The 11,825-nt window shown below is 40.8% G+C and overlaps 1 protein-coding gene across 1 annotated transcript in view; it reads right to left on the minus strand.

The window, feature by feature from the left end:
- Positions 1 to 1,964, minus strand: part of CLDN18 (claudin 18) — a 29,248-nt gene extending 27,284 nt beyond the window's left edge. Inside the window, exon 1 of the mRNA XM_061420856.1 lies at positions 1,316 to 1,964. Coding sequence (XP_061276840.1) covers positions 1,316 to 1,535 — 220 coding nt within the window. The 5' untranslated portion in view covers positions 1,536 to 1,964. The remainder of the gene's footprint in view (positions 1 to 1,315) is intronic.
- Between the last annotated feature and the right edge of the window lie 9,861 nt (positions 1,965 to 11,825).

Consider the following 11,825-nt stretch of genomic DNA (forward strand, 5'->3'; position numbering starts at 1 on the left):
CCATATAAATCCTCTCTTCCTACCAAAGTCATTCCTTCATTTCCTCCCAAGTAAGCCTCAGGTGGAAACAACCTTTAACACCTTCATGCCTTTGCCCATGCTGTTTTTCCTGCTATGATGCTGCACCTCTAACTCATAACTACCTTTCAAGGGTCACTTGTGGGATTTCCTTTCCAGTGGGTCTCTTCCTGAACAAGTCATCTTTCTCTCATCTCCTGAAGCACTAGCCGTCTATTTTCCTTACTTGTCACCTTATCATACCACCCTGGTGTGCACTTTCATGTTTTTGGGATGCCAGGTCCACAGAATCCTGAAGCTGTTCTGAGCTCTCCATCCCCAAGTATGGAATGCATGAAAGACTGAATCATTGTGAGACAGAGTCTTCAACTTGTACCTTCTGTGTGGGCCTATATCTTGGCTCTGCAACCCAATGGAAAATTCCTGGAGGAGAAATCCTAGTATCTATTTCTGATCCTCCTTACTGTGCCCACCTTTCATCATTGTCTCTCTCCAGACTTTGATGAATATTTATGAAAGGAAAAAAGAACTAAGAAATAAAAATAAGTGTATTTATTGTCTTACTCTGATACCTGAGTGAAAGACACTTTTAACAATCTCTGCTCTTGAGGCTTGAAGTTTTCTTTGTTAACATGACCCATCTGTGAAGCAAACAAATCCTTACGAAACTAATAGGGCAGCCTGCACATCACAGCTGTCACTCTTTTGCCCTGCATGGCTGAGTGCACTTTCTACAAGGTTCCTCTGTGCAGAGAGAACTCAGAAGCTGGTTCCATGTGATCAATACTTTTTGGAGGTCAGGAGATGCAGAGAAGGGGCAGACCCATCTGGTATCCCCCAGAGAAACATAGCACCCAGTTCTTTTCCTCTGCCCACTTTCTGTTGCTGCTCTGTGCATAGGTGCCCTGGAACCTGGGACTAGGCACAGAGGGCCAGAGATGGAACTCCATTCAGGAGACTCACCTATCCAAATCAGGGCGGAGGATCTGGGACTAAAGGAAGGAAGTGGCTATGACTTGGGCCTCCTGAGTCCTGAGCCTGTGGGTGATTGAGACTTGTGTGCAGTAGAGTTATTTTAAAAATGTGCCGGTTGGGTACCAACTAGTTAGGGATACAAGAGTCCTACCAGCTCCAAGAAGCTCCTGTCCCTAAGTTTCCTGCACTTCCTGTTCCCACCTCAGCGGTGGGGATTGTTGCTCCTCCCTCCCCAGTGGTCCCTTGGCGGTGCCCCAGGCAGAGGTGGCTGTTCCTGTTCAGCTCTGTCTGCCCCCACATCTTGTCAGGTACCTGTCCTTACCTGGCAGCCCCAGCAGGGTGAAGTACCCCCGGCACTCGGTGAAGCCAGAGCTCTCTCGGACACAGGAGCGCCACAGCCCTTGGTAGTTGAATACAGCTGTCACCGGGTTGTTGTACAGATCCTGGGTGCTCCACTGGTCCATGCAGGTGGCGGCAATGACGCCTGCAATCCCGAGCAGTGAAACCACAAACCCCAAGCCCTGGCAGGCGGTCACGGACATGGTGGTGTGCAGAGCTGACACAGAGTACCACTCGACAGGCGGACAGTCAAGTTCTGAGGGTGCTGAGTGTTAGGATGGAGCTTTCTTAGAGAGGCTGGCACACACGTCACCGTGGACCACGTAAGGAGGCGGGGACTCAACAGTGCCACCTGGGCTTGCCCCGCGCCTTTATCTTCCCGAGTGAGAAAATTTCCACAACATGGTACCAAGAGCCATTTGTCTTCCACCATATGTACACTCTACTCACTGTTTACCTTTTGAGGGAGTTTCTTTCCTGATTAGCCAGGCTCCCCTCTGTGGGGAGGATAAAGCAGGAGCAGAGGGCACTGCCTGTAGGTCCCAGCAGGTTGGCTGAGTAGGGCTCCCAGTGGCTAAGCCACACAATACTAGGAGATGCCAAAGGAATGGATTTATATCTAAATCACTTTGCTGTACAGCAGTAATTAACACAACATCGTAAATCAGCTCTACATCAAATGAAACAGTGATTAGAGATGAAATGGCTTTATCCGTGTGGCTCTCCCAAGGTACTACTGCCGTTTTAACTTAAAAACCTAGGTAAGGCAGGTTATGAGGCAGCATGAAATACAGCTGATTCTTCTTAATCATTGTTATTACATTCTACAGTTGCCAGGAACATTGAATTAGCGAATACGGAATCATTGCCCCCTGAGGGAATACAGAGTTCAGTTACTGTGAGCCTCAGGTCACATTTTATCAATTGGTCAATACATAACTTTGTTTTATGTGGGTTTCTGCTTAAAGACATCTTATTTAATGTACATTGTTGATTCATTAACATTGAACTCGTGACCAACAGCACTAGAACGCATGCCTGAACAAAGCTCATCTAATATATCCCTTTCTCTGTAAAACACATCACAGTCTTCTTGTGCTTAGGAGCCCTAGCCAGCACTTCAGTACTATGCTTGGGCCATTTTAAATAAAGAAATCACCAACAAAAAACACAAAGATATGAATAACATGGCACTAAAAATACTGCAAAAAGGGCATTTGTTTATGGGAGGAGCTGAAACAGGAAGGCAGAACGTTGTCTTGTTCCACCTCACCTAGGAACATACACATCCCACCACCCACATTTTCTGCCCTATGCATACATACATGTCCAGTGATGATTGAGGAAGCACCTTGGACACTGATTAAAATACATTTTAGGGAGCAGGTGAATTGGCAATTATGAAGCTGCAAAGAATCAAATATAGTTATTTGATGGAACTGGGTAGTGAATGTGGTCAAGCTATTTGCAGCTTCTGTGGCACTGACCCTGCCTTCAGCCCAGAGACCACAGGAGAGGGAAGATGGCAGAGGAAAGTAGCAGAAAGGCACTGGGCTCTGGAGGCAACAGCCTGGGTTCATCCTCATGCCACTGCTGACTAGCTGTTAGAGGCAACAGCTATATCACTTCACTTCTCTAATCCTCATTGTGTTCATCTGTAAAATCACATAATAGTGGTGATTATCTCCCTGAGTTGATTGTAGCTTAAATGTGGAACTCTAAACTCAGAAAACAGCAAATAATAGTAGGGCAGACTGATGGCAATATAATAAAAAGCTTTAGTGATTGACTAGTCACTTTCACATTGTGTTTCTTCACACTGATCAGAAACTAGACCCTAGCCTTTCACACAAGGGATCTCTAGAGAGGTTTAAAAATTTTTTGGTCCAAATATCATTTCTACATACTTTGAACCTAGATTCAAGTCTCAACTCTTTCTCCAACTCACAAGACTATATTATACATTGTTGGCTAACACCTCTGTGCCTCAGGTCCCCCATTATTAAAGTGAAGGGTTTGTAATGTATAGAAACATTGAATCAATATGTTGTGTACCAGGAAAAAAAATAAAGTAAAAGATTTTGAACATCTCAGAAATAGAAAGCTAATGACAGGTAAGTAGGAGATTAAATGCAGCTAAAGTTAGCATCCATAAACAAAAAGATAGACCTGAGAAAAGTACACAAAATACAGACACAAACAAAGAGATGGAAAGCATGAGATGGCAGCAGGAGGCATGGAGGATAGATTAAGTTCCAACATACAATTGGAGTATTGAAGGAAGAGAATCAGGAGAATGAGAGAAGAACACTATTTGATAAGTTATTGGCTAAGAATTTTCTACAACTGATGAAAAGCATTACTCCTGTATTAAGATTGTACAGTAGTTCCATGAAAGGTAAATAAAAATAAAACAATATCTGAATGTATTGTATATTGCAAAAAACACCAAAGACAAACAGAAAAACCTTTTAAAAACCTGAAAGAAAAGAATTACAGCCATTGTATCAACTGTACCAGTAGAAACCAGGAGGTAACAGAATTATATCTTTAAAAATTGAGAATAAAAAAACTATCAACCTCAAGAAAATAAGAAGGCCACAAATGGAGAGAAAGTATTTGCAAAAGAAAAATATTTGCCAAACTACATTTTATACAAAAAACTTTTGGATCAAGGACTCATCCCAAATATATACAGAACTCTTTGACAGTCGGCATTAAGGAAATGAAAAACCTGATATAAAAATGAGCAAAAGATCTAAAGAGTTCTTCATCAAAAAAATTATACAGATGACAATTAAGCATTTGAAAGGATGCTCAACATCTTATGTCATTGCTGCTGCTGCTGCTAAGTCACTTCAGTCGTGTCTGACTCTGTGCAACCCCAGAGACGGCAGCCCACCAGGCTTCCCTGTCCCTGGGATTCTCCCAGGCAAGAACGCTGGAGTGGGTTGCCATTTCCTTCTCCAATGCATAAAAGTGAAAGTGAGGTTGCTCAGTCATGTCCAACCCTCAGCGACTCTATGGACTGCAGCCTTCCAGGCTCCTCTGTCCATGGAATTTTCCAGGCAAGAGTACTGGAGTGGGGTGCCATTGTCTTCTCCGTCTTATGTCATTAGGGAATTACAAATTAAAACAACAACAAGGAAAAATATTTGAGTAGAATCACACATAGTGTGATGAGATGACACAACTTGCAACATTTCTAACAATGATCATGTACGAGGCAATAAGATCAATCTCAAATTTAAAAAGCAAAAACAGCGAGATACTACTATCTACTTGCTAGATTGTCTAAAACCCAAAACCCTAACACCAAATTCTAGTGAGGATGTGGGTGTGGAGCAACAGTACTCTCATTTACTGCTGGTGATAATGTAGAGTGGTATAGCCATTTTTGGAAGACAGTTTGGTGCTTCCTTGGTAGCTCAGATGGTAAAGAATGTACAACATCAAGAGTATACTCTATGTAAACTACAGACTTTGGATGAGAATAATGTGTCAGTGTAGATTCATTGATTATAATAAGATGTACCATTTCAGTGCCGAATGTAGGCAGTTTGGGAGGCTGTGCATGTGTGGGGCAGGGCTTACATGAGAACTCTCTCAACCATGCTGTGAGCCTAGAACTGCTCTAAAACATAAAATCTATTTTTTTTATTAAAAATTTCTTTTTTTGAACTGCAGTCTTAGGCCCTGAGATGCAGTTTTCTTTACATCTGTCCATGATGCCTGTGGACTCCCACCTCCGACCCAAAGAAACCAAGTCCTCCCGAGAGCTCAGCCCTAAAACATAAAATCTATTTTTAATAAAAGGGCTGAGCTCCATCTTTGGGTTGATATCTGACTGGAGAAAGAACAACTCTGGAAGGGTAGAATAGAGATCAAGACTTCAGTAGGGGCAGGGAGCTGGAATGAGAGATGCCCATGAAAATGCAAAATTCCTGGGAATTTTGAAAAGTCTTGGCATGAACAGTAGACTTTCTCAAGGTGTAGAATCAGGGCCCAAAACAATCTCACACAGGTCTTCAGGGACAGGGGAGACCCTAGGGGAGATCTCAGTTGCATGACAAGCAGAAGGAGCAGGGGCCATATCCTAGTGACGTGCTCAGTCATGGGAGGGGGAAAAGAAGTCAGAACACACTCAAACTCTTGGTAAAGGGGAGACTGTGAGGCTTGAATTGGGGTAAGAGAATTCCGACTCAAAATGTCCATCAGTGACTGTGAGGCTGGTTCCTTGTAGCTCTAACCCTCTGGCTGCCAGATACACATCTTAAGCCCAGTGACCAAGAAAACACTCCTTATATCCAACCTTCTGTCCATATGGTCTGTGGTCAAGGATTAAAAAAAATTTTTTTAGGAGACTTCCCTGGCAATGCAGTGGATAAGAATCTGCCTGCCAATGCAGGGTGCATGGGTTTGATCCCTGGCCAGGGAAGATCCCACATGCCTCAGAGCAACTAAGCCCCTGTGCCACAAATACTGAAGCCTGTGCACCTAGAGCCCATGCTCTGCAACAAGAGAAGCACCGCAATGAGAAACCAGTGCACTGCAACCAAGAGTAGTCCCTGCTGTCTGTAGCTAGAGAAAGCCTGTACAAAGCAATGAAGACCAGCTCAAACAAAAAATAAATAAAACCAAAATCTTGCAGGATTTTTTTTTTCACCAAATCTAGGCATTGCAAGCAAAGCAATCTCAGTATATATGCTAACATATGAAGAAGCTCATGTCCTAACACTGTGGGATTTTTCTTAAACCATTTTACCAAAAGTGAGCCTCTGTCCCCCAGAGAAATGAGGAACATTTATTATCCACACTATAGGAATGCTTGGATAAGGCAATGGCACCCCACTCCAGTACTCTTGCCTGGAAAATCCCATGGGTGGAGGAGCCTGGTGGGCTGCAGTCCATGGGGTCTCTGAGGGTCGGACACGACTGAGCAACTTCACTTTCACTTTTAACTTTCCTGCATTGGAGAAGGAAATGGCAACCCACTCCAGTGTTCTTGCCTGGAGAATCCCAGGGATGGGGGAGCCTGGTTGGCTGCCATCCATGGGGTCACACAGAGTCAGACATGACTGAAGTGACTTAGCATAGCATAGCATAGGGATGCTTTGAAAAATAATAGGCTGAATGCCACAACATCCAGAGATCTTTGTCACTGAGTGTGAGCTCTGAAAAAACAAATTCAAATTTCCCAAAGTGAGAGAGCCAACCTGCTCTTTCCAGGTGAAATGTCTACCCCAGATTCTGTAGGAGAAACTTAGTATGTCCTTGTCATAAGCTTATGCTCCTGAGTTAGTTATGACTCAGAAGAATGACCACTAGAGCCTGAGTTTCAGCCTAATGTGGGTGTTCCAAGGACAGGAGTCAGCCATGCGGTGACTCATTTCCATTTGGTTTGGCTTGTGGGAGTAACAAGATAATAATCCCTTGACTGTGGTGGGGGGCAGGGGGTGGAATAAGCAGCTCAAGTACGTCACCCCATTTGAGTTTCAAGAGTCAATTCTAAAGCCAATAAGCAAGGCTAATCAATATGCTGCCCAGCATTCATCAGTTTCTAGACCTGGCTATGTTTTTGAGTCCCAGTTGGAGTGATTAATTGCATATAGATTTTTAATAAAAATATGCCTCATATATCTGAAAAAGAATTTGAAAAGGATTCATCATTTCAGGCTAGATAAGAAACACAACAACCCAAAACCTATGAGACTCAGTAAAAGCAGTGCTAAGGGGAAGGTTCATAGCAATACAAGCTTACCTCAAGAAACAAGAGAAAAGTCAAACAAATAACCTAACTCTACACCTAAAGCAACTATAAAAGGAAGAAACGAAGAACCCCAGGGTTAGTAGAAGGAAAGAAATCATAAAAATTAGGGCAGAAATAAATGAAAAAGGAACAAAGGAGACCATAGCAAAAATCAGCAAAGCTAAAAGCTGGTTCTTTGAGAAGATAAATAAAATAGACAAACCATTAGCCAGACCCATCAAGAAAAAAAGGGAGAAGAATCAACTCAACAAAATTAGAAATGAAAATGAAGGAATCACAATAGACAACACAGAAATACAAAGGATCATAAGAGACTACCATCAGCAACTATATGCCAATAAAGTGGACAACTTGGAAGAAATGGACAAATTCTTAGAAAAGTATAACTTTCCAAAACTGAACCAGGAAGAAATAGAAAATCTTAACAGACTCATCACAAGCACAGAAATCGAAACTGTAATCAGATATCTTCCAACAAACAAAGGCCCAGGACCAGACAGCTTCATAGTTGAATTCTACCAAAAATTTAGAGAAGAGCTAACACCTATCCTACTCAAACTCTTCCAGAAAATTGCAGAGGAAGGCAAACTTCCAAACTCATTCTATGAGGCCACCATCACCTTAATACCAAAACCTGACAAAGATGCCACAAAAAAAGAAAACTACAGGCCATATCACTGATGAACATAGATGCAAAAATCCTTAACAAAATTCTAGCAAACAGAATCCAACAATATATTAAAAGATCATACATCATGACCAAGTGGGCTTATCCCAGGGATGCAAGGATTCTTTAATATCTGCAAATTAATGTAATACAACACATTAACAAATTGAAAGATAAAAACCATATGATTATCTCAATAGATGCAGAGAAAGCCTTTGACAAAATTCAACATCCATTTATGATAAAAACCCTCCAGAAAGCAGGAATAGAAGGAACATACTTCAACATAATAAAAGCTATATATGACAAACCCACAGCAAACATTATCCTCAATGGTGAAAAATTGAAAATATTTCCCCTGAAGTCAGGAACAAGACAAGGGTGCCCACGCTCACCACTGCTATTCAACATAGTTTTAGCCATAGTTTGGAAGTTTTAGCCACAGCAGTAAGAGAAGAAAAAGGCATAAAAGAAATCCAGATGCAAAAAGAAGAATTAAAACTCTGTTTGCAGATAACATGATCCCCTACATATAAAACCCTAAAGACTCCACCAGAAAATTACTAGAGCTAATCAATGAATATAGTAAAGTTGCAGGATATAAAATTAACACACAGAAATCCCCTGCATTCCTATACACTAACAATGAGAAAATAGAGAAATTAAGGAAACAATTCCATTCACCATTGCAACAAAAAGAATAAAATACTTAGGAATATATCTACCTAAAGAAACAAAAGACCTATATATAGAAAACTATAAAACACTGGTGAAAGAAATCAAAGATGACACAAATAGATGGAGAAATATACCATGTCCATAGATTGAAAGAATCAATATAGTGAAAATGAGTATACTACCCTAAGCAATCTATAGATTCAATGCAATCCCTATCAAGCCACCAATGGTATTTTTCAGAGAACTAGAACAAATAATTTCACAATTTGTATGGAAATACAAAAAACCTTGAATAGCCAAAGCAATTTTGAGAAAGAAGAATGAAACTGGAAGAATCAACCTGCCTGATTTCAGACTATACTACAAAGCTACAGTCATCAAGAGAGTATGGCACTGGCACAAAGACAGAAATATAGAACAATGGACCAAAATAGAAAGCCCAGAGATAAATCCACACACTTATGGATACCTTAACTTTGACAAAGGAGGCAAGAGTATAAATGGAAAAAAGACAATCTCTTTAACAAGTGGTGCTGGGAAAACTGGTCAACCACTTGTAAAAGAATGAAACTAGAACACTTTCTAACACCATACACAAAAATAAACTCAAAATGGAATAAAGATTAAACATAAGACCAGAAACTATAAAACTCCTGGAGGAAAACATAGGCAAAACACTCTCTAACATAAATCACAGCAGGATCCTCTATGACCCACATCCCAGAGTAATGGAAATAAAAGCAAAAATAAACAAATGGGACCTAATTAAACTTAGAAGCTTTTGCATAACAAAGGAAACTATAAGCAAGGTGAAAAGACAGCCTTCAGAATGGGAGAAAATAATAGCAAATGATGCCACTGACAAAGAATTAATCTCAAAAATATATAAGCAACTCCTTCAGCTCAATTCCAGAAAAATAAACGATCCAATCAAAAAATGAGCCAAAGAACTAAATAGATATTTCTCCAAAGAAGACATATAGATGGCTAACAAACACATAAAAAGATGCTCAACATCACTCATTATCAGAGAAATGCAAATCAAAACCACAATGAGGTACCATTTCACTCCAGTCAGAATGGCTGCTATCCAAAAGTCTACAAGCAATAAGTGTTGGAGAGGGTGTGGAGAAAAGAGAACCCTCTAACACTGTTGGTGGGAATGCAAACTAGTACAGCCACTACAGAGAACAGTGTGGAGATTCCTTAAAAAACTGGAAATAGAACTGCCACATGACCCAGCAATCCCACTGTTTGGCATACACACTGGGGAAACCAGAATTGAAAGAGACACGTGTACCCCAGTGTTCATCGCAGCACTGTTTACAATAGCTAGGACATGGAAGCAACCTAGATGTCCATCGGCAGACAAATGGATAAGAAAGCTGTGGTACATATACACAATGGAATACTACTCAGCCATGAAAAAGAATGCATTTGAATTAGTTCTAACAAGGTGGGTGAAACTGGAGCCTATTATAGAGTGAAGTAAGTCAGAAAGAAAAACACCAATACAGTATGCTGCTGCTGCTAAGTCACTACAGTCGTGTGCGACCCCATAGACGGAAGCCCACGAGGCTCCCCCATCCCTGGGATTTTCCAGGCAAGAACACTGGAGTGGGTTGCCATTTCCTTCTCCAATGCATGAAAGTGAAAAGTGAAAGAGAAGTCACTCAGTCATGTCCGACTCTTAGCGACCCCATGGACTGCAGCCTACCAGGCTCCTCCATCCATGGGATTTTCCAGGCAAGAGTACTGGAGTGGGGTGCCATTGCCTTCTCCACCAATACAGTATACTAACGCATATATATGGAATTTAGAAAGATGATAACAATGACCCTAAATGTGAGACAGCAAAAGAGACACAGATGTAAAGAACAGTCTTTTCAACTCTGTGGGAGAAGGCAAGGGTAGGATGATTTGAAAGGGTAGAGTTGAAACATGTATATTATCATATGTGAAGTGGATCGCTGGTCCAGGTTCAATGCATGAGACAGGGTGCTCAGGGCTGGTGCCCTGGGATGACCCTGGGGGATGAGATGGGGAGGGAGGTGGGAGGGGGTTCTGGATGGGGAACATATGCGTGCCCGTGGCTGATTCATGTTGATGTATGACAAAACCCACTACAATATTATAAAGTAATTAGCCTCGAATTAAAAAAAAAAAAAAAAAGAATTAGGTCCTTATTAGTTTGCCAAGCAGGATTTTAGTCAGGAAACTCAAATCTTGCTTCCTTTGGTGATAAAGTAAAATGCAGTAGGAACATGGACATATCCACAAGGACCATATTTTTCCTGTTGGCAGCAACACACCAATATTAAGAAGTCTCCTGAAATATAGTAGACTCTTTCAGGGCAGATTCTAGGACAGAATTAGCCCTTGGTGCCAGTGTGATGTCATCATAGATGATCCTCAGAGCCCCCTGCCCTCACCCGTCTCACTTTCTCATTGATGCTCAGTGCCCCAGGTTCCTCAAGCTCACTCCTGGCTCTAAAATTTGCTAATAGGAAAGAGATGTGTGAAGATATGATTGAATGGCAAAGCTTAGTTTGTAACCTTGTTTGAACTGTCTGTATTTTACCCATGAATCAACTTCTCTCCACCTGAAAAACAAATAAAACAAAACACTGTGTGTTTGCTAATAGTTTGGTGATCTCCAGACTTTGGGTTGTATGAATGAGTAAATTTTCATGTAAAAGATACCAGGACACAAAGAAGATCACCAAATTTTTATTTTGCCCAGTAAGGACAATAACTAATTATTATGATCATCAACATTTGTAAGAGAAAAATATTTTGATATAAAAAATACAGAAAAACACAATCTCAGAATAAAAGGACAGTCATATAAAGGACAACTAAAAAACATATCTATCTATCTATATATATATATATAAAAGTAAGGATGATGTGAGGCATATATACAAGTTATATATATGTTACACATTGTCCTTACTTTTCCCTTTGTTTCTTTTTATTTCTTTTACTATTTTTTTTGCAGTTCCTTTTTTTTTTAATTGTGAATTTAAAAAAAAATTTATTTTACAATATTGTATTGGTTTTGCCATACATTAACATGAATCTGCCATGGGTTACTGCTCCCTTGCATCCCTCGACTGGTGATTCTTCTTATATGATATTATACATGTTTTGTATTCTTTTTAATGGCTTAATTGTGGATTTTATCATAATTTTATTTTAAACTTTACAAATTGTATTAGTTTTGCCAAATATCAAAATGAATCTGCCACAGGTATACATGTGTTCCCCATCCTGAACCCTCCTCCCTCCTCCCTCCCCATACCATCCCTCTGGGTCGTCCCAGTGCACTAGCCCCAAGCATCCAGTATCGTGCATCGAACCTGGACTGGCAACTCA

This window comes from Bos javanicus, chromosome 1 (genome assembly GCF_032452875.1).
Source record: "Bos javanicus breed banteng chromosome 1, ARS-OSU_banteng_1.0, whole genome shotgun sequence".
Lineage (NCBI taxonomy): Eukaryota > Metazoa > Chordata > Mammalia > Artiodactyla > Bovidae > Bos > Bos javanicus.